Here is a 24,064-nt window from a genome sequence, read left to right on the forward strand (position 1 = left end):
GAGGAAGACCAAGATATAGGTGGATTGATACGGTACAAAGTGCCTTAGACGATAGAAATATAAGATCTGATAACGTTGGAGTCTTGACAAGTAACAGACTGATTTGGAGGAAAATTGTAGATAGGAAGTTAGTAATGATGTAAATTTTTCATGTAGTACTGTCATATCCTGTACACCCGTTGAGGGTACATGGCAGGAATTTGATGATGAAGATGATGATGATAAGGGTAAAAGCTGGATACTGGGAAGAGATCTTCACATTGCCTTTTAAGATGTGGAGAACTGACCTAATGTCATCCTCACCTTGTGGTGCACCCAATTAGTAGCTGTCCACCTGGATACTAAATGAACAAAGATGAGCTGGTAATAATAAATTTAGTTTAATCCTTTAAAAAAATCCTTTAATAAATTTAGTTTAATCCTTTAAATTTAGTTTAATCCTTTATTGAAAATATCTTCAGGACTGAGGTAAGGTAGTACAACACCGGGAAACTCGCAGCAAAGGTGGATCAAGTTCTCAACTCCTTGTTTCAGTATCTCCCATAATGCACGGCACATCTCCTTGCTGACATGTATACTGCTATGCATTAAGGAAGGGCCACTACCCATACCGGTTTCGACCTTTATTGAGGTCTCGTCAGTGGGAGCCAGGCCCAGAGTGGAGATACTAAGTCAGAAGCAGTAGGAGAGGTCATCCTTACCTATAGGAGTTGCCAAAAGGTGTGCCACCTTATTATTAAATTATTCTGGATTTAGAGAAAGATGTTGAAAGTTTATTTTTCACTTGGTTAGACTTTCATCATCGAAAAAAAAAAGATGAGTTGGAAATTTGGTATTTAGCCAACTGTATTCTTATTGACTTAAACCAAGATCCAAAAGGATGGTACAAAATAAAAGAATTTCATTCCAGCTGGGTCACCCAAAAAGCCCCAGTTGTTTTCATCAGGAAACCAAGGCAAACAGTGAAAAGTCAGATATTGGAACAAATCCTAATTCACCATTAGCAGAGTTCAAGACTGGCTTCATCAGCAAAAGAAGCATCAATGGAAAAGAAATGGAACTAGCAGAAGAACTGATATGTACCAGATCAGCATCATAGGTATTAGTGAAACAAGTGAGATTTTTCCAAACAACATATACAAGATGTTATATTCAAGCAATAATGATAACAGAAAATATGGAGTAGCTATAGTATTCAATAATAAATATGAGTATACTGAATGGTAGGCAGTATCAAGTAGAGCGATGGCAAATATCAGAATGGAGAACTGGACAAATGAGACTTATTTATGCCTATGCTTTCACAAAGGCTTTTATTAAGGAAGAAGTTGAGGAATTTGAGGTTTTAGAGAAGGCTGCTGACACAACTAAAAAGGAAAAGTTAGTCCTCGTTGCAGATATAAACAACAGAGTAGAAAATTATTACAAGACATGGAAATTTTGGGATAATTCAGAGAAAAGAGCAAAGCTAATAATAATACTTAGTGCCTGCTAGATTTCTGCTTAAGGTACAAACTACTTATTACTAACACCATGTTCCAATATAAAGATGCACAAATGCACATGGAAAAAGATACATGAAATAAGAAAGTCTCATTAACAATGTTATTGTTGCTAGTGACATCTTCATGCTGGTACAGGACACAAGAGTAGACAGAGATTTGAAATTGGAAGTGATCACCATTTAGCTTTAAGCAGGACGAAACTGAATCAAAACTGAACAGCTTTTAGAGGTGAACTGTACACTCAAATACACAAACATATTCAGGAAAAAATGAAAACATCTGAAAACAAGAACCAAAACTTAGAGAATCATAGTGGCAAACATGATGTACAGAGGTGAGGTTGTCTGCAAGATTAGAAAAAAAAAGTTAGAACTCCACAGTGGACTCAGGAAGTAATGAGGTAACCAAGGAAAAGAAGAAAGAGTATCAAATGTTTCTGGCAAGTAAGTCAGCTTGTGCTCAGAGAATTCAGAGAAAAATGTAAGAAAAAAAAGCATTGTGTAAAATAGCTAAACAGAAGTCATATGAAGACTTTGGTAAGAACATAGAAAATAAATATCAGGCAAGTGGTAAAATTCCATAAAAGGAATCAAAAATAATAAAGGGGACACTGGAAGTTCTGTTTGTCTAAGCCTTCTCAGATGACAGTGATCTAGTTTCTGATAGACTATCTTAGGACCACAGTTATGACTCTTAGACAAGCAAAGTGGATTATTTTTCCACTGATTAAACACCCTGGATATCTCGCCTTTTGAGAAACCAGTCAGCTCTGCTGTTTTCAAAATCATGGGTCCAACCAGATGAGCACCCACTTTTCCCATTGTGATCAACACTACTGATGATGACTGAGCAGCAGCACTCTTAAATAGTTGCCTAAAACACCTGGTGATGTTTAAGTTCATCTGTATAAAGGTTTCTAAATTCAGTGCAGATTACTGAGGAATTTCTCTACTGAATTTTCCTGATAAGGTTTCTTCAGAAAAAGTTAAAGAAAATTGTAGAAGGGAAGGTTGGAGAACAAGGTGGGTTCAGACCAAACAGAAATTGTCAGAATCAGATTTTCACTTTAATGCAGATAGTGTTCAAATATCATGGAAATATAACAAATTTATATTTGAGATCTGGAAAGAGCAGATGTCAAGGTGCAAAGAGAAAAGCTGTTCAAAAGTATACAGTTATGTGGTGTAAATGGGACATTATATTGGACAACACAATCTCTATTTGAGTTGGAAACTTAGTTAGTAGTTGGAAACAAAGGAGGTACAGGAAGTTGGTGTGAGATAAGGGTGAACATGAATGAAAATGAAAGTATATCATAATCAAATTCCTGTTATGTACACCTGATTTTATATATATATATATATAGGGGTACATATAACCTTTGGCATCTTCAATTTCAATGCCAAAGGTTGCATTCTCACCAAAGAGCCCACTTATTTTCTTTTTATTTGTGATTGGATTAGGTTTCACCAGCCTAACAGCTATTCTAAACTATTGATCTTCATCAGATACCTGGCAGAAACCTTAAGAGGGCAAAAACCCCTCTGATCAATACCACAGGATTCCTATGCAAGAAAGTTAAATTCATCACAAGTGACATTATAGAAAATTATAGAGACAACTACCGTGTTAGAGCAAAACTTCAGTTTAATATAAACCAAAACGAACACTCAACGTTTCGACCTTCATATCAAGGTCTGGAGCATACACATATATACAGAGAAACAAGCTGCACTACAATCTACATGGTTTGCTAAAGTTACTGACCAACTGTTACAATTATTGGGCTGACCTCTGGTGGGAAAAAAAAAAACCTTTACTAGATCAAAGCTAGAGTTCTATTATTATTATTGGATAGGAGAGCTCTTCAGCCCAATAATAATAATACAATTATATAATACAGTAATAATACAATTATGGCAACAATAACTTTTCCTTGGGGTACTTAAGGGTCAAAGCTGTATAACTGAGAGGAGACCTCCACACAGCCTTTAAAGGAATGCGGAGAACCAACCAAGGCTTCTGACCTAATGTCCAATCCTCACCTTCTCGTGGTGCAGCCTGTTGGGTATCTACCTGGATACTGAACGAACGAGGATGGGCTGGCAATTTGGGATTTAGCCAACCAAATTGTATTCTTATTGGCTTAAATCAATATAGAAAATTATGGTACAACATGACAAAATTTCATGCCGGCTGGGGCGTTGCCCGATTAAACAAAGGCACTCGTTGTTTTCGCCAGGGAACCAGGGCGAACAGCGAAAAGTCAGCTACTGGAACAAATCTGAAAAAACACGCCAACTCAACATCATCAGAGTTACAGATCGGTACTATCAATATAAGAAGCCTGAATGGCAAAGAAATGGAGCTAGCTGAGTAATTAGATAGGTACCAGATCGACATAATAGGGTGACTCAAACAAAAAAGACAAAAACTGGTGAGATCTTTCTAAGCAATAAATACAAAGTGTTATATTCAGGAAATGACAATCAAGGAAAAGAAGGGGTAGCCATAGTATTCAACACAAAATACGAGGCTAATCTTCTTGAATGGCAGGCAGTCTCAAGTAGAGTGATGTGGGCAAATATCAGAATGGGGAATTGGACAATGAGACTTATTTGTGCCTATGGTCCCACAGAAGGTTCTACTAAGGTAGAAGTGGAGGAATTTTTTGATGCTTTAGAAAAAGCAAATGACGCAATGAAAAAGGAAAAGTTGGTCCTTGTTGGGGATCTAAATAGCAGAGTAGGAAATGATTGTCAGACATACAAAAATATTTTGGGAAAATTTGGAGAAAAGAGCAAAGCAAATAATAATGGCAAATACCTGCTGGATTTCTGCTCAGGACATGGACTGGTTATTACTAACATTATGTTCCAACATAAAAATGTGCACAAATTCATGGAGAGAAGAGGCAAGTAATAAGAAAAGTCTCATTGACTATGTTATTGTCAGGGGTGTAGTCCTAAAAGAAATAGTGCCATTCAAGAAATAGTGCCATTTTCATTAAAAATCCAGAGCACGAAGTGTGGCATTATTATTATTGCGACAGCCATAAGGCAGAGTAGTGGGTGGATCTGAGAGGAGAAGAAGGCTTTTGGTACGCCCTACGAGATGAGAGAGATCGTGTGGTTAACCCGACACAACTAGGTGGGATAATCTGACAGACTAACAGAGAATAACAAAAAATAATAGTGGGCAAAGGATTATCCTAGACACGTGGTTAACCAGAACCCAAACAGTACCGTACATAAACAAAAATTATTATTATTATTATTATTATGCAAAATTACACCATGCCATTATATAATTCTTTCATTGTTTTCATTGGAATAATTTTAATTATTCAGCAGCCTGCATTGATGGTCATTTAGGTGTTACTTCAATTAAAATTAAAATTATAAATAATAGACAAACATTTAGGCTTAACTTGTCAAAATAATTTCCAAATTTCCCTGCTCTCTTCTCTTTCTTCTTTCTTCTCTGCTACATGTCGCGATTGTCGATCTTCAGCTGAGCGGTGATGCACTAGTCGTAACTTGACGTAAGGAAGCGCATTCCATGTGGAAAGTCGTGGTCCATTAAGCTTGATGAACATCACAGCAGAAACGTTTTTCATTAAAAGTTTTGCGCGTAACTTTGTAATTATAACGTTCATAGTACAAAATCCTCGTTCACACTCAGTCGTGCTGCATGGTATAGTTGTAACTGCATTTGACAAAGGGGCCAAAGCAACGGGCACCTTCTTCCCTACTTCGTCGAAATACTCTCGAAATCCATGTAAAATGGATTGCACATTTTCAAGGAGGAATCTTGTGCACATTCTTCTAATATTTTCTTTGCCATATCATAAATTTTTTTTTTCATCTTCAGGCCATGTGTTAGGATTTAAAATTTCAAAGTCACCAACATTTGCTTATAACTTTCAGTTTCATAGTTGCCATCTTTACTTTTTCGATGTGATGCAACAGTGGTAAAGCAACGTCTTTCAAGATTATTAATAATGCTTGTAAGGAACTGATGTCTATCAATACTTATTATTCTTTTATTATTCGTCAAAGAGATCCCAAGATAATTCATGCTCTCTGATGCTTTCTCGGCTTCTGTTTCCTTTTCTCCTGGCTTTTCCTTCAGTGATCCTATATACCAAATTGTTCTTTTGATCAGTTTGTCTGCACGATTTATGGTGCAAGTTCTCTCTTCAAGCTGCATAGACAAGTTTTTCAGTTCTTCCAAAACATCATGCATTAATGCTAAGTCCTTCAGGAACTCAAAAGACTGTGCATTTATAAAGCACAGAGAATTTTTTTTCTTTCATTGGCTGTTCGTTTAGAATCAGAAGCTGCTTCTTTGAAATAAACAGTTAATGACATATATGCATTCCATACTGCAAACACAGATCTGAAACTATTAGCAACCCAACAACAATCTAGGACTCTTCCAATTTTAGTTAACTGCCCACTCAAGCTTGAGGCTACTGTTTGCAACTCTGTCATAATTTTTGGTGATTGACTAAGGCATAAATAGTGTCAATGAAACTTCTGAAATAATTAATGGAATTCATATCAGCAATACAGTCAAGAACAGCCAACTCCAAACGATGATTAAGACAGTGCCAAATAATAACATTGGGTTGTTGCAGTTTATTCTGAAGCAATTTCCCAACACCAGAGGATCTACCAATTAGGACACTTGCACCGTCACATACAAAGCAAATCAGGTTTCTCTTCAGGTAATACTCAGTGAAACCATAAGAACAAAGGCATTTAAGAAGTTCGTTAGTGATTGTTTCAGCATTTTGATTTCCAAGAGTAATTAAGACATCGTCATCATCAATTTCCTGCCATGTACCCTCAAGGGGTGTACAGGATATGATAGTACTACATGAAAAAAATTACATCATTACTAACTTCCTATCTACAATTTTCCTCCAAATCAGTCTGTTACTTGTCAAGGCTTCAACATTATCAGATCTTATATTTCTATCATCTAAGGCACTTTGTACCGTATCAATCCACCTATATCTTGGTCTTCCTCTGTGTCGTTTTGCTGCCAACCTGGAAGAGAACACTTGTTTTCCTAATCTTTCTTCGCCCATTCTGTTTAAGTGACCATACCACCTGAGATTAGCTCTGCTAACGCATTCTTGGATGTTGACAATGTCAAGTTCTTTCCTAATATCCTCATTTTTAATATGATATTGCCATTGATGCCATCTGTTCACGCCTCTAATCTTTCTCAGGACTCTCATATCTGCGGTCTCCAGTCTTTGGTCAAGTGTTTTACTTCTGACCCAGCTCTCAGATCCATAAGTTAAAACTGGTTTGAACACTGCCTTGTATACAGCTAATTTAGTGTTCCGACTAATTTATCTCTTATTCCATATGAATTTATTCAATTGACTTCCCACCATACCAGCTTTGCTGATTCTGTTGTCTATTTCTATATTTAATTTACCATCTTCAGTAAAAATCGTGCCTAAGTAGCTGAAATGTTTCACTTGTTCCACAGGTTCTCCATTCACAACACAGTTCACATTTTCAGTGATTCTACCTATTTTCATTGTCTTTGTCTTTTTATTGCTGACCTTCATACCATATCTATTACAACAGCTATTCAATTTAGTCAGAGAATCTTGCAGACTTGTAGCGGATTTATTTAGAAGTATAACATCATCCGCATAAAGCAAAGAGCTGACATTAACATCTCCAATTTTGATATCATGTTTAATACCACTTTCCTTCAGAATGTGATCCATATAGATAATGAATAATAGACGGGATAATGTACATCCTTGTCTCCCACCAGATTTAACTTTAAACCATCTTTCTGTATGTCCTTCAATTCTAACTGCTGACTTACAACTCAAATAAAGACTACGTATTGCTTGATATAATGCCCCATTGACACCATATAACTGTAGCGTGTTGAATAGCTTCTCTCTTGGCACCTTGTCATATGCCTTTTCCAAATCGACAAAACTTAAATACAGATCTTTGTTATATTCCCATGCTTTCTCAACTATTTGTCGTAAAGTGAAAATCTGATCCTGACAGCCTCTATTTGGCCTGAATCCAGCTTGTTCTTCACCAAGCTTTTCTTCCACAATTCTTCTCAACTGTTTCTCAAGTATACTTGCATAGATCTTGCCAGGAACACTCAGTAGGGAAATACCTCTATAATTCTCACATTCAGTTTTATTTCCCTTTTTATATATGGGTTCAATGAGAGCTCTACTCCAATCATCGGGAATTCGTCCCTCTGTCCAGGCTTTCTGAACTATGCAGTGCATCCACTGTAAGACTCTTATACCACCATACTTCAGCATTTCTGGTCGAATATCATCTACTCCTGCTGCCTTTCCACATTTCAAGCCTTCGATGGCTTTTTCTACTTCAAGTATGGATATGTATTCCTGACTGCATGCCTGGTCAGTGTTTTTTACCACTGCGCTGTCATCACTGCTTGTTTCATTTAGCAGTTTTTCAAAGTAATTACTCCATACTTCAAGGATATCTTTTTCTCCTGTTTTCATGTCACCTTTATCATCTCTAACTCCTTTTACAGCACTCTTTCCTCCATTCCTAAGCTTCTTCGACAACCTCAAGAATATTTGGCCACCTTCTTGATATTTATTTTCTATATTCTTGCCAAAGTCCTCCCATGACTTTTGTTTAGCTAGTTTTGCACAGTGTTTAGCATTTTTGCATTTGTCTCTGTATTCTCTAAGAGAACAAGCTGACTTATTTGACAGGAACTTTTGATATGCTTTCTTCTTTTCCTTCACTGCCTCTTTAACTTCCTGTGTCCACCAGGGAGTTCTGATTTTTTTATCCTTGCAGACAACCTCACCACATGCCTCTCTAGCAGAATCAATCAATGTTTCCTTCAGAATTTGCCACTGAATCTCCAAGGTTTGATTCCTGTTCTCAAAGTCTTTCATTTTCTTTTCAATAATCTTTCTGTATTTTAGTCTACAGTTCACATCTGAGAGCTGCTCAACTTTTATTCGCTTTAAAACTTTCTTACATGTTATTCTTTTCAATATGAAATTCAATTTTATCCTGCTCAAGACTAAATAGTGATCACTTCCAATTTCAAATCCTCTGTACACTTTAGTGTCCTGCACCAGGAAGAAAACATCACTATCAACAATAACATAGTCAATGAGACTTTTCTTATTTCTTGCCTCTTCTCTCCATGTGAATTTGTGCACATTTTTATGTTGGAACATGGTGTTAGTAATAACCAGTCCATGTCCTGAGCAGAAATCCAACAGATATTTGTAAATATCAGTAATTAAGTCAAGAAATATAATTTCATCTTTGCCATGTATGAAAGTTTTAATATAGACTATTAAAGCAGATTGCTTGCCTAATGTTGTTGACCCATCTATTAAAATGGAAATTTTATGATCAGCACCTGTAAGTTCTGATAGTCTCTTTTTAACTTCTGATGCAATATGTTTGATTACTTCAGCTGCAATGTAACGTGATGAAGAGTTATCCCAACATCAAGTCCGTTGTTCTTTTGCAATTGAATTAAATCTTCATGGTCACTGAATGGTCGATCATTCTTAACCAAGTGATAAGCAGGGTTAAAAAATTTTTCTGTTGCACTGATATGATGCTCTTTTTGTTGTAATGTTGAACTTTCTAACTGAGATGTTTTAGACTCGGCTAAAATTGACTTACATTTTTTGTGTGCTATAGATGCCTGATGGGCAGAAATTTTAGTTCTTTGGGATTTCAATTGCTGAGTTTTTTCTGTACCGTTAAATGCAATTGTGCAATTCACCCATTCATTACTGAGAGATAACCCCTGAGTTTTGTGAAGACCTAAGTACTCTACTGATGAACAATCACTACAACCTAAATATCTGTTCTTTGCTAGAGCCACTTACGTTTGTCCTTATGTTGCCAATATTGCTCTGACCATACTGCCGAGTATTCTACATTTATAGAATTAGTGTCAATTGCATTACCTGCATGTTCTTGATGTCCTGTGATAGCTGAAGATACACTCGCAACATTGCACAAATTATCTTGCATTTCCGGTTTTTCTGAAAGCATCGAAGAAGGAACATACTTGCACTCATTGTTCTTAATTTTCGGCAGAACTTTTGCATCGTATTCTGAACTCATACTAGAATTTTCATTCTTTTCAATTTTTGAGAAGTAATTGGTTAATTTGTTTTCATTGGTTCTCTTCATATTGTTGATACACTATTACACTTTTCTTCTTAAAATACTTTCTACAACACCATATAGCAAACTATAGCGAGGACACAGTTACACAGAGCACAATATAGTAGGCCTACAGATTCGAGACTCTTCAACACTTCTGCGCATGTGAAAAGAAGGAGAATCCATTCCGATTATAGGTTAATCAATCTATCTTGTGGGATGGGTTGTTTATTACTACACGTCGGAAAATTAACTTCTCTTTTATGATCATTGTAGTTTTTAAAGTGATAACTATTTTGCTTGAATAACAGTTGGAAAATTTTACGTTTAAAACACGCAAATTCACATGTTGGTGACCAATTCGTACATCGCCTCATTTCTTTCTTCCCTTAAACATGAATGGACTCTTCAAGGCAGTTTGCCAACGACAATACTGTGGTCAGATTATACATTTTTTATATATATTTTTTAACTTGTCAGGTTTTATATTATATATTTTTAACTTGTCAGGTCCATTGAACTTGTTAGGGGTGTAGAAATGACAAACGACCAACTGCGATGTAGCATTGGGTGGGGATGCAGTATTGTCAGTTTTCTTTGGTTTTGAAACTTCTAAACCGAATATAGACGCAGGTCGTTGCATTGTTTTCTGAAACGAAAATGACATGAGTAACAAGCTGCTGTTTTTTGACAGAAAGCTGGATATGCGTTATAGGTCTCATTATTATAATTCTAAATTTATTATAATGAATTTAAAAATGTTGATAGTTTTAAAAAAGTACCAGGGCGTTGCCCTGGTGCCCCCTGGCCCGACCACACCCTTGGTTATTGTTGATAGTGATGTTTTCTCCCTGGTGCAGGACACCAGAGTGTACACAGGATTTGAAATTGGAAGCGATTACTATTTAGTCTTGAGCAGGATAAAATTGAATTTCATACTGAAAACAATAACATGTAAGAAAGTTTTAAAGAGAATAAAAGCTGAGCAGCTCTCAGATGTGAACTGTAGACTAAAATACACAAAGAATATTGAAGAAAAAATGAAAGAGTTTGAGAACAGGAACCAAACCTTGGAGATTCAGTGGCAAGCCTTGAAGAAAACCCTGATTGATTCAGCCAGAGAGGCATTTAGTGAGATTGTCTGCAAGGATAGAAAAATCAGAACTCCATGGTGGACACAGGAAGTTAAAGAGGCAGTGAAGGAAAAGAAGAAAGCATATCAAAAGTTCCTGGCAAATAAATCAGCTTTTGCTCTTAGAGAATACAGAGACAAATGTAAGAAAGCAAAACACTATGTAAAACTAGCTAAACAAAAGTCATGGGAGGATTTTGGCAAGAACATAGAAAATAAATATCATGAAGGTGGTAAGATATTCTGGAGGTTGTTGAAGGAGTCTAGAATTGGAGGAAAGAGTGCTGTAAAAGGAGTTAGAGATGATAAAGGTGACATGAAAACAGGAGAAAAAGATATCCTTGAAGTATGGAGTAATTACTTCGAAAAATTGCTAAATTAAACAAGCAGTGATAGCACAATGGTATAAAACACTCAACAGGCATACAGTCAGAAATACATATCCACCATGCTTGAAGTAGAAAAAGCCATGAAAGCCTTGAAATGTGGAAAGGCAGCAGGAGTAGATGATATTTGACCAGAAATGCTGAAGTATGGTGGTATAAAAGTCTTACAGTGGCTGCACTGCATAGTTCAGAAAGCCTAGACAGAGGGACGAATTCCCGATGATTGGAGTAAAGCTCTCATTGAACCCATATATAAAAAGACAAATAACACTGAATGTGAGAATTACAGAAGTATTTCCCTACTGAGTTTCCTGGCAAGATCTATGCAAGTATATTTGAGAAACAGTTGAGATGAATTGTGGAAGAAATAGCTTGGTGAAGAAAGCTGGATATAGGCTAAATAGTGGCTGTCAGGATCAGATCTTCACTTTACGACAAACAGTTGAAAAACCATTGGAATATAACAAAGATCCGTGTTTAAGTTTTGTCGATCTGGAAAAGGCATATGACAAGGTGCCAAGAGAGAAGCTATTCAATACGCTACAGTTATATGGTGTCAATGGGTCATTATATCAAGCAATACTTAGTCTGTATTTGAGTTGTAAGTCGGCAGTTAGAATTGAAGGAAGTATACAGAAAGATGGTTTAATGTTAAATCTGGTGTGAGACAAGGATGTACATTATCCCCTCTGTTATTCATTATCTATATGAATCACATTATGAAGGAAAGTGATATTAAATATGATATCAGAACTGGAGATGTTAATGTCAGCTCTTTGCTTTATGCAGACAATGTTATGCTTCTAAATAAATCCGCTACAAGTTTTCAAGATTACCTGACTAAATTGAATAACTGTTGTAATAGATATGGTATGAAGGTCAGCATTAAAAAGACAAAGACAATGAAAATATGCAGAATCGTTGAAAATACTGTGAATGGAGAACCTGTGGAACAAGTAAAACATTTCAGCTACTTAGGCACGATTTTTAGTGAAGATGGTAAATTAAATATGGAAATAGACAACAGAATCAACAAAGCTGGTATGGTAGGAAGTCAATTGAATAAATTCATATGGAATAAGAGAGAAATTAGTCGGAAAATAAACCAGCTGTATACAAGACAGTGTTCAAACCAGTTTTAAGTTACGGATCTGAGAGCTGGGTCAGAAGTAAAACACTTGACCAAAGACTAGAGACTGCAGATATGAGAGTCCTGAGAAAGATTAGAGGCGTGAACAGATGGCATCAATGGCAATATCATATTAAAAATGAGGATATTAGGGAAGAACTTGACATTGTCAGCATCCAGGAATACATTAGCAGAGCTAATCTCAGGTGGTATGGCCCTTAAATAGAATGGGTGAGGAAAGATTACCTGAAACCTGAAACAGGTTGGCAGGAAAACGACCCAGAGAAAGACCAAGATATACGTGGATTGATACGGTACAATGTGCCTTAGACAATAGGAATATAAGATCTGATAATGATAATATTGGAGTCTTGACAAGTAACAGACTGATTTGAAGGAAAATTGTAGATAGGAAGTTAGTAATGATGTAACTTTTTCATGTAGTACTATCATATCCTGTAAATCTCTTGAGGGTACATATCAGGAATTTGATGTTGATGATGATAATAATTTTTCCTCAGAGGTCAGGCCAATAATCGTTGTAACGGTCGGTCAGTAACTTTAGCAAAACATGTAGATTGTAGTGCAGCTTGTTTCTCTGTATATGTGTGTATGCTCCAGATGATGACCTGGATATGAAGGTCAAAATGTCAAGTGTTCATTTTGGTTTATATTAAACTAAAGTTTTGCTCTAACATGGTAGTTTTCCTCATAATTTTCCATAATGTATTCTGATCACCGTGTAAGCATGAAAGAAAGCATCACAAGTGACCTTTCAGTCGGTGCAAAATCATATTCTGTAGCATATGATTTTGTTGTCTTTTAAGCAGTGCAAACCAAGGCAACTCCAATACTGAAGATTATATTCTCATCAGCCCTGTGGTAAATTTCAACACTTTTAAGATTCTTTCTATATTTATATGTAAAATATGGATTTTATAGCTCAATTTCAATATCTTACCTATGCCAAATTGAGGGCTTTTGGCTTACTTTAGTATTTGACTTCACATCAAATTCTTCATACAATTAATATGCAATGAATTTAAGCATGACTTATAAGCCAGTTAAATACTGGTTGCATCATTTCCTTCTTTCATTACACACACATGAAGGGGTGCAAAAGTAAGTATACAGTTTTTATTTTGGAAGAAAAACATGGTGATGATGACAAAGTAAAGATTAATACAATAGCTTTATTAAGTCACAATAAGGATCACATACAATTGCAATTAAGTACAATATCTTAAGTGTTCAAATTGTCAGCCGTCAGCAATTACACATTCCTGTAGTTTAGTTTCTGTACTCAAGCACATTTGGGTACAGAGTTCTCAATTGTCAAAAATTTCTTGGCATACTTCTCTTATGAATCGAATCATGTAATCAACATTGCATGGTTTTCTTGAAAATACTTTATCCCCGATAACACTCATCGACCTATCCACCTATAACATAATTCTTGGTCAGTATGTTAAGATACAGGTGTTGGTCTACAGTTGTATTGAAAATGACAGGTGCAATAATTCCCCCTTTACATGAAAGGCCTGCCAAACTATAACCCCAGGTTGATTTAACTGTTCTTGAGTTGTTACACTTGGGGGGGGGGGTTTGAGTAATAGACATACTTGTGCCTATTAACAGCACCTGACAGCTTAAAATTAAAATTTGCTTCGTTGGACCAACAAATTTTTCAAATGATGTAATCACCTTGTCGTTCTTCATTCAAAACTACCTCACAGAATTGTAAATGGTGATCCAGATCATTCTCTAATAATCCATGTATTAATCTTGGTATTATTATACTTGGTATTCCCCAAAGATCTGTGGGGAATACCTAATTCACTAGAAGCTCTCTTTTTTATTTTTGTAGGCTTTGAGTAAATGCAAGAGCAACTAACATTTCATTTTCAGGGATTGTAACACTGACAGGTCAACCACTCTTTGGCACATTATGGATGGACCTAGTCTCATCAAATTTATTGCATATTCTTTAAATTGTTAGCGTACTTCTTGGTGGCTGTAACAAATGTTTCACCCCATTTCTGTCAAACCTTTTTCAGCATTCTCTATCTTCCAGTATTGTTTTATTATCCGCTTTCATTGGTTAAATTACCAGCCATAATCATCATTATACCTATCAAGGATTTAGGCCTAGAGTGGCCTGTTCCGGCCTTAGAAGTCATCGATGAATCTTTTAAAACGACGTCTTGGTTTTCTTTTTTCTAATGGCTTATACTTTAAGGCTTGTTTTGGTAAAATTTCTGTTGTTAATCTCTGAACGTGTTCCATCCATTTCTGTTTATATTTTTTAATTTTTTCATAATTTTTTTATTTCTTTTCTGTTCAAATAGATTACACTTTGCAGTATTTCTCATAAACTTAATTTCAGATGTTATTAATCTTTGTTTGTCTTTTTGTTTTATTGTTACCAACCATAATGATCTAGAAAATTCATATAAAAGAATAATAAAGAAAAAAATAAGGAATGCAAAATAATAAAAGTCACAACTACATACCTACTTTTACACTCCCAAGTGTATATATCTTTATTCATTCTAGTACAATTCCAGTTAAAGATTATGAAACATGCAAAATTTTAAGTTACTTATTCCTCTCTAATGCTTTTTGATTCTGCAAAGGGAGCAGGCAACACTCCTTTAGCTCTATTGCTTGGGCAGTAAGCAGCTAGTCCTTACCTCTCACCATTGCTAAGGTCGAGTGCATTCCTACAACTTGCTTGCTAAGAGGAACTGTTCCTAAACCTAGCTTGTGTTTACTTGCATGTACTTAAATGTGCATGATACAGTTTTCCATTTTTAAAGAGAAAGAACCCTACTATATCTAATACATTTATTATTATAATTAGCAATTGAACTCCATGGAGTCAGAGACTCATCATGAGAAGTACACACTATTATACACAAAACTCATCCAACCATGCCTTAAACTGATTCAATGTTGCATCAGAACTACTGTTCTGATGCAACATAATGAGTGCTTACTCAATCCACTTGTTGGTCGAGATTTCTCCACTACATCTCTGCCCTTGCCCAATCACCACTTACCACATATATCCACTCAGTCTCAACTTCCCCACTCACATCCTGATCTATCCCATTTCTATGCTGATCATTCCCATACATTCACACTACTGCTTCCCTGTAGTACACCCAGGGTTTAATCTTGGGGGGGGGGCAAGTTGAGTACACGATTTGAGAATACACACTACTGCTAATTCATTAGTAGTATAGAAATAGAAGACACGACACAACATAAATTTAAAAAAATGAATTTTATTAATTAGGAAAAGGTTTTGGGAAAATTTTCTAGTGTTTTTTTCCTTTTCCTTTGGGAGGCAGGGCCCCTTGACCCCCCCCCCTCTGGGTGCACCACCGGCTTCCAATATCCACTCTCCCTATGCCATGTCTCCCTGTCCACCTGGCTCCCCACATTTCTCTGTTTCTCTTTTGCATTCCCATTCTGTCATCTCACACACTACTAGTTTTCAGTTGCAAGCACTTCTGTCTTTTCAGTACCACTCTCTTGAGCTTTCACTTCATCTTTTACTTCTGATCTCTTGCTTGCATCCCACACTGTACTTCCATCTAATAACAGTTTCTCCAGTTCACTCATTCCAAAGCCATTCAAATGAAATCCATCACATCTGTATAATTTCATTCTTCCCTCAAATACATGCCATGCATCCACAAACACATCCCTTCTCTTAACAGCTCCACTAGCATACCAACACTTCTCAATAAACCTCCTGATATTCATCCTTACATTCTATTTATTTCTACTTAACTCATTTGTCCCCACAACCAACACTAATTTTCTTGCTTATTCTCCCTCTGGATAGTAGATCATATGGACTCTCTTTAACCAATCCTCTAACAATGGAGTCTCCATACACTGCTATTCTCGAATCACTTGTCACCTCTTCTACCCTTTTTTCTCTCATTCTATTCTTTTGCACACTTTCATTTCTTTCCACTAAATGTCTAATATCACTCCACATATTCCTCATTTTATTTTTCATTTTGAATAGCTGTTTCACCAAATCTTGCATTCTGACAATTTCAGTCTATCACTCCTATAGTCTTACTAACTTTCATTCTTTACTTTTATTTCCTCACTTATAGATCCTTTTACTCCCTTATGACTTGCTTTTGCTTCATTCTCATTAGCTTTCTTCTGTTTCACATTCATTAACTCAGAGTCTAACAAAATATCGCACTAACTACAAATCCATACTATCTCTTGTCTCCTATTCAATCTTTCCACAAACACATCTCTCACATTTAATACTTCATTGCAGTTCTCTTGTATTCTAGAAGAAAATTTCATCTTTTTCTGAATTCATATAATATGGACTTACTTTTTTATTGATTCATTCCTTCAACCTCTATTCTTTAATAGAAATGAAATCTTACTTTATGAACCTTCCTTCAGAATATTTACAACTTTCAGTTGCTTAAATCTCATGATAATAATTTTCTATTTTTTTTTTGCAGTAATAGTAGAGTAGTAGAAATAAATTACAGTTGTGTTGCATATTCTTCTCTTCACAGAAGTGTTTGTGGAATTGCTATTAAAATATTTTTGTTTTGCATAATTTCATGTTAATAATTCTATCTAAAAAAAAAAAAACTCACCTTAATTGAAGGTTCTAGAGTCATCAAGCTGAACATAGTCTGCATGTCAATAAGAGACTGTCTTACTTCTCTGTACACTGATCCCAAAAAATTTAAAGGCAATGAAAGTTGGAAAAGCAGTCCATTTACCATTACAAGGTCACCTACTGTCATTGTTCCTAAAAATGTGACACAATACTAAGTCTCAGTATAATAATATCAAGCATGGAAAGTTGACTATATGAACATGTCAAAGGTATTTTATACTAAGTATTTTAATTGTTTTTATGATTAAAAACAAAGTACTATTATGTGCATAAAAATAATGTACTACTTATCAAAAACTACTTTCTTGAATATTTTTTTGTCTTATGACTTCTACCAATTTACTCAAACCTGAGAGAAGTCTTAAAAAATTATGCAAACATATTCTTATGTACAATTTTTGAATTACATAAGAATACATCTCAAAATTATTTCAAAGGAGCTTTTTTGTACAACAATACATGATTTGTGAATTATTACAAAATGAAATAAGAAATGTGCAAGACCCTGCAGTCAAACATATGACTTACAAAACCCTACAAATCCACTTCACCAACATCCGTGGCCTAAACTCCAACCTTAATAGTGCCCAATACCACCTGAAGTCTACCAAACCTACTCTTTCTGGCAGAAACTCAAATCTCACCTCTCTCCAGCACTATTCACCTCAACCTTCCAAACTACACACTCTTTAACTCCTTTCAACCCAAGGGTGGTGTCTGTACATACATCCGGTACAACATATGTACCTTGCCAAAGAGCACCCAACCTAGAATTGCCCAACTCTGACCTTCTTTGGATGAAAATATCCCTACCCAACTCACTCAAATTCATATGCTGTCTTTATCGCTCCCCTAATGCAACCAACCACTCTGAGCTCTTCAATTTCCTCTCCTTAAAAACGGACTTTCTCCAGTCCCACTTTCCCAACAGCGAAATCATTCTCCTAGGAGATTTTAATGTCCAAAACACCAACTGGCTTTCCTCCTCCAGCTGTACAGATCTTGCAGGCCGAGATGCTGAAACATTCGTCATCACCAATGACCTTACAAAACTAGTTCAGATGCCAACCAGCACACCCAAACCACTCTCCAAATACCCTAGACCTCTTCCTGACCAATGACCCTTCCAAATACACAGTGAATGTAGAGAGCCCGCTAGGCAATTCTGACCACAACCTAGTGCTCATCTCCTCCCCCATCCAACAACGCTTACATAGCCACTGCCACACAAGAGTAGTTTGGCATTATCACAGTGCCAAGTGGGACAGCCTCCGCAACTTCTATGCCTCATTCCCATGGTTAGACTATTGCTTCCGACCTTCCAACCCAAACACATGCACAGAACTCATAACCAAAGTAATCCTTGCTGGCATGGAATCATACATTCCCCACAGTAATCTGACCTGCCGTTCTCTAACTAAACCCTGGTTTTCCAAAAGATGCGCCAAGACTGTACAAATGAAAAACCAAACATACCATTACTGGCTCAAATCAAGAACCCCATCCTCCTTTAGAGCTTATACCCAAGCCCAAAATAAATGCAAAAATCAGTGTTTCCAAAACAGAGTTCGAAAGAGCAAAAAGCAGGAAATTAGCAGCCTGTCCAAATGGCAGCCGAGCCTTTTGGTCTCTCGCCAAAGCATAGCAATTGGTCGTAACTTCTGCCCAACACTATTCCCATCTCTATCATGCCCAGATGGCTCCATTCTATCGTCACCTACAGAAAAGGCCAATCTCCTGGCCTCACATTTTGCTTCCAATGCATGCATAATTGACAGTGGCAAATGTCCATTCCAGATGCCCACTATAGCCTTTTGCCAGAAAGAGATCAGCAAACTACTCCAGATTACACACAAAAGTCTCCTGGCCCTGATGACATTCCTCCAATTGTCCTGAAGGTTTATGCACCAGAACTGTCTCCTGTCCTATTCCACTGGTATCTATCCCACAGCCTGGAAATTGGCCTATATTCAACCCATTCCCAAGAAGGGCGACGTCACTGCCATCCAACTACCACCCCATCTTGATCACCTCAGTCCTGCCTAAAGTAATGGAAAAAATTATCAATCGCCAACTCCTACACTACCTCAAAGCTACCCATCTAATAAAAGACCACCAGTATGGATTCTGTCGCTGCCGATCAACAGGAGATCTGCTCACATGTCACCCATCTCTGGACAAATGCCATGGAGAAGTTTGGCAAATCTCAAGTAGTTGAACTTGATATCCCCAAGGCGTTTGACTGGGTCTGGCACAAGGGCTTAATAAGCAAGCTGCCATCATTTGGTCTATCTCAAGACCTCAGTAGTTGGATTGCCAGCTTTCTGTCTGGACGCACACTATGTGTGGTGGTGGATGGCTCCTTATCCTCTCACTATCCAACTAATGCTGGGGTTCCCCAAGGTTCTGTCCTCTCTCCAACCCTCTTCCTACTATATATCAATGACCTACTTCAGCTTTCAGCTTACCTCCAACCCAATATACAGTTTTGCAGATGACAGCACATTGCACTCCTCCCTCTCTTTTGATAAACCTTACTCCACACAACTCATCTCAGCAGAACAGCAACCACCACTGCCCTCAATTCAGACCTCCAAGCCATCCTCCAATGGGGTTCAGATAACCTAGTCAATTTCAATGCAAATAAAACCCAGTACTGTCTCATTTCTCATAAAAAAAGAACCATTTTCTCCTAGTATTATTTTTGACAACACCCAAAATTTCCAGACAATCTGAGATTTCTCTTCTTGGAATTATCCTGACATCAAACCTCTCCTGGCATAAACACATAACAACCATTGCATCTTCAGCTTCTAAAAAACTAGGATTTCTCTTTTGCTCAAGATGTTACTTCACCCCCAAACAGCTGTTAACCTTATACAAATCACAAATCCGCCCAACCATCGAATACTACTCCCACATATGGGGTGGGGCCCCCATAAGCTCAATCAAAATGCTTGACTCAATACAGAGGAAAGCAATCAGACTTATTAGTGACCCATCTCTTACCAACTCACCCCCCCCACACACTTTCGCACAGACAATCAGTCTCTGCACTGTGTTTTCTACAAATATTTCCATGGAAAATGTTCATCCGAAATAGCATCAATAATTCCCCCACTCAGTACTAAACCCATTGGAACACCTGCAGCTGCCACCCAACATTCCTTCACACCTTGAAATCCAACAAGTTTCTTTTCCACCTCCTTCATCCCTGCAACTACTATACTATGGAACAGGCTTCCTCTTGATGTGTTCCCTAAGGAATACAACATACAGTCATTCAAATCCAATGTGAACAAGTACCTTCTTTCCCAACCCATACACGGTACTAATGTAGTATAGGTTGATCTACCAACTTCTCGTGTATGGGCTCAACATTAAAAAAAATATATATATTATTATCATGGTTAATCAAATGCTTAAACACATTTAAAACATTAAATGTCTGATATGCCATGCTAAATTAAAAACACCTATCTAATAACAATAATGCCAAATGTTCACTTTTACAAGTTTCAATCATACTATTTGTAATGATAAATAGCAAAACAAAATCATGTCTAAGTAAATAAGCAACAAATGGATCAATGTGCCATAACCTAAAATGCACTTAGCTTATTAAAAAAAAAGTATCACCACACTTGATAAAGCTCTCTGAATAACAAACTAGTGACAGCTCTCTGAATAACAAACAATATAATAACAATAATGCCAAATGTTCACTTTTACAAGTTTCAATCATACTATTTGTAATGATAAATAGCAAAACAAAATGTCTAAGTAAATAAGCAACAAATGGATCAATGTCCCATAACTTAAAATGCACTTAGCTTATTAAAAAAAAAGTATCACCACACTTGATAAAGCTCTCTGAATAACAAACTAGTGACAGATAATGCGGTGGCTTTTTATGAAAATAACAGAAATTTGACAATCAAAAATTCAACTTCATACAATTTCAAACAGTATACTCTATGTAAACAATTAAAATGGCACTTGGATGAATGATGTATATTTGGTCATATCTGCAGAAGTTTAATTGTTAAACCATGAATGGTTTAGTACTTGACAAAATGCTTTTCCCCCTTTTCTTCCTTTTTGTGTAATTATAATTTATTAGAATGCTAGCAATAAACTTATATCCACATATAAGTGTACTATGTCATGAATACTAGTGTATTAAGTCATTAAATAATCTTGCCTGATAGGCAAGATTTATCTATATTCAATTTCTCCACTAGCAGGCTTCATGAAAAGTAGTTTCAAGGAGCTTGTTTGTTTAAAATTTCTCCTGAAACAACTAAAGCTCAATAGAAGTAGCCGAGAACTTGTACACTTAATGCAGTGAAGAAGTGCTGGAATATTTCTTATTGTGTGTGCAAGAAACAAAATCTAAAGGACAAACAGCATGAGAGATTGGAGAAGTTATTTTATTGTGGCATGAACAGACAGCAGAATAAAGTGGGAATTGTGCTCAATCAGGAACTTAATGAAAATGTATTAGAAGCGAATACAATATCAAATAGGATAATTGCAGTGCATCTAGACATTGGTAATGAAATTCTGACTTTAGTGAGAATTCACTTGAAGTTGGCTGTGAAGAAGATGAAAAGGAAAATTTTTGGAGAGACCTAGAATGTATAATAAGCAGATTACAAAGTAAGAAATGGATCTTTGTGTGTGGAATGACTATGTTTGTGAAAGTAATGAAGTTAGGGAGACAATACAAGGAAGATACGGATTCAGCAAAAGGAACAATGAAGGTGATAGGATTGTTGCAATGGCAGGGAATATTGTTAGATTGAACACCTTCTACAGCAAACCACAGGTACAGCAGTGGGGAGAGGCACTCCCAGGTGGGCTAGATACTCTATAGAAGAGAATATATGAAGGAGATAAATGATTGTAAAGTAATACCAGGAGAGGCAGTGGAAGAGCAGCATAGGATTCTACTCTGCCAAGTGTAAATAAAAGGGATAAAATGGAAGCAAGCGATTGGGATCATCAAAACAAGATGGTGGAAACTGGAAGTAAATGATTTTAGAGAAGAGTTCATCAAGAAGATACAAGCAATGATTGTTGAAAATGAACCGATAGGAGATGGAAAATGAGAAAACAAAATGGAAAACATCCATAATATTTGGAAAGAGGTGCGTTGGACCAGACAACAGGAAATATTAAGGTGGACAAGGAAAAGTAGTGGTGCAGCAATGGGATACAATGTGTATTAAGGAAAATAAAATGACCAAGCAGAAGTGGGCCATAGTAGGTGATGTGAATAGCAGAATAGAATATAGAGAAGCAAAGGAAAAGGCAAAGAGAGGAGTAGCAAGCTCTAAAGCATGAACGTCTTGATAATGGAGGTGTCAAAAGGGCCCTCAGGATAGCTAGACAAAAGGAGTGGAAAAGTAAAGATATATACATACCAAGCCAGAATGATTAAGGGAGAGGATGGTATTGTTCTATATGAAGAAATGGATGTGTGAAATAGATGAAAAGAGTATTTTCAGAAATTAATGAATCAAACAAATAGGGATATATAAAAGGATGGAGAAGATCTAGTCATGGGGGCCAATACTTAACAAGAATAGAAATGGAGGAAGCAGGGAAAAAGATGAAGAACAAGGCAGTTAGACCTGATAACATTCCCACAGAAGTATGTAAATGTCTAAGTGAACTGGGTGCGACTCTGTTTGCATTTTTTTTAGTTTCAATGATTTCTGTTAATAGAGTCGCACCCAATTCACTCGTTATATATATTGGAACAAATGTTCTAGTATATATAATGTGAACCTATATAATAATTATAATTATTACACATATAATAATTATATATATTAATTAATATATATATAATTATATATAATAATTACACATCTGCAAACAAATGAATATCCGCCCCCCCCACCTTTAATCCACTGAGAAAGTCATTGATATAAAGATTAAACAATACAGATCCTACTACTGACCCCCCCCCCCCACTTGTAACCTTCTGCTTCCTTAATTATTATTACAGGTGACTCCAAGGAGTCCTTAGACTCATTGAGGGAGGCCCTAAACATCATGTCCATCACAACTATTTGACATTCACACAGTATCTATTATACTTTGCCTTGAACTCATTCACTGTCATAGCACCCACAACAGACTCTGGCAGCTTATTCCACTCATTTACCACTCTAAAAGTAAGGAACCCAGCTCTAACACCCTTGCCCAGCTACCATATATGTTCCCTAGTTCTCCCACCACCGGTCCTGTTCTCAAAAATATCCTCTGAAATCCTACAGAAACCCTTCAGCAATTTGAATGTCTCAATCACATCTCCCCTTTTCCGCCTATCAACCAATTTTTGCAATCCACAAATCTTCAACCTGTTCTCATAAGGTTCATTCCATAGACTTGCTATCATCTTGGTCACTCGCCTCTGGATCCTCTCAACCTCCTCCCCATCAAGAAGAAACCGTATCAGGGCTTGATACAGAGGAACAATAACTTGCTTGTCTCTTCTCGTAAAGTATTCTTCAGCATCCAAGTGATTTGATGAGCTGATTTAGCCACTTTTGCAATGTGTCCCCCTAAACTTCAACTCCCTATCCACTAACACTCCCAAATCCATGGCCTCATCAATCTCCTGCAGAACAGTTCCACCAATGTGATATACTGCTGCTAATCTTTTCACCCCAAACTGCATAGCCTTACATTTTGCCACATTAAATTGGCATCTATTCTCCTTAGCCCAGACCTCCAATCTATCCAAATCATCCTGCAAAATTTTGACATCTTCTGCATTCACTATTGCCCTACCCAACTTTGCATCATCAGTGAACAAATAAACCGTTCCTCTCAGATCCTTCCCTATATCGTTAATGAGCAAATTAAACAGCAGTGGTCCAAGAACAGAACCCTGTGGCACTGTTCCCTCATACACAACTCTCTGATACCTATCAGATAGCCAATCCATTCACTAACCCATGTGCTATAACTTAAATATCAGCTTATCATGTGGGCACCCTGTTAAATGCCTTTGAAAAAAATCAAAATGGCA

At 36.7% G+C, this 24,064-nt stretch overlaps 1 protein-coding gene across 1 annotated transcript in view; it reads right to left on the reverse strand.

The window, feature by feature from the left end:
* ABCB7 (ATP binding cassette subfamily B member 7) overlaps positions 1–24,064 on the reverse strand; it is a 211,508-nt gene that overhangs the window by 63,615 nt on the left and 123,829 nt on the right. Inside the window, exon 10 of the mRNA XM_090408836.1 lies at positions 16,991–17,148. Coding sequence (XP_090264962.1) covers positions 16,991–17,148 — 158 coding nt within the window. The remainder of the gene's footprint in view (positions 1–16,990; positions 17,149–24,064) is intronic.

The sequence above is a fragment of the Typopeltis vanoorti genome, chromosome 19, assembly GCF_054136105.1.
Source record: "Typopeltis vanoorti isolate ZY-2024b chromosome 19, IOZ_Tvanoo_1.0, whole genome shotgun sequence".
NCBI classification, from domain to species: Eukaryota; Metazoa; Arthropoda; class Arachnida; order Uropygi; family Thelyphonidae; genus Typopeltis; species Typopeltis vanoorti.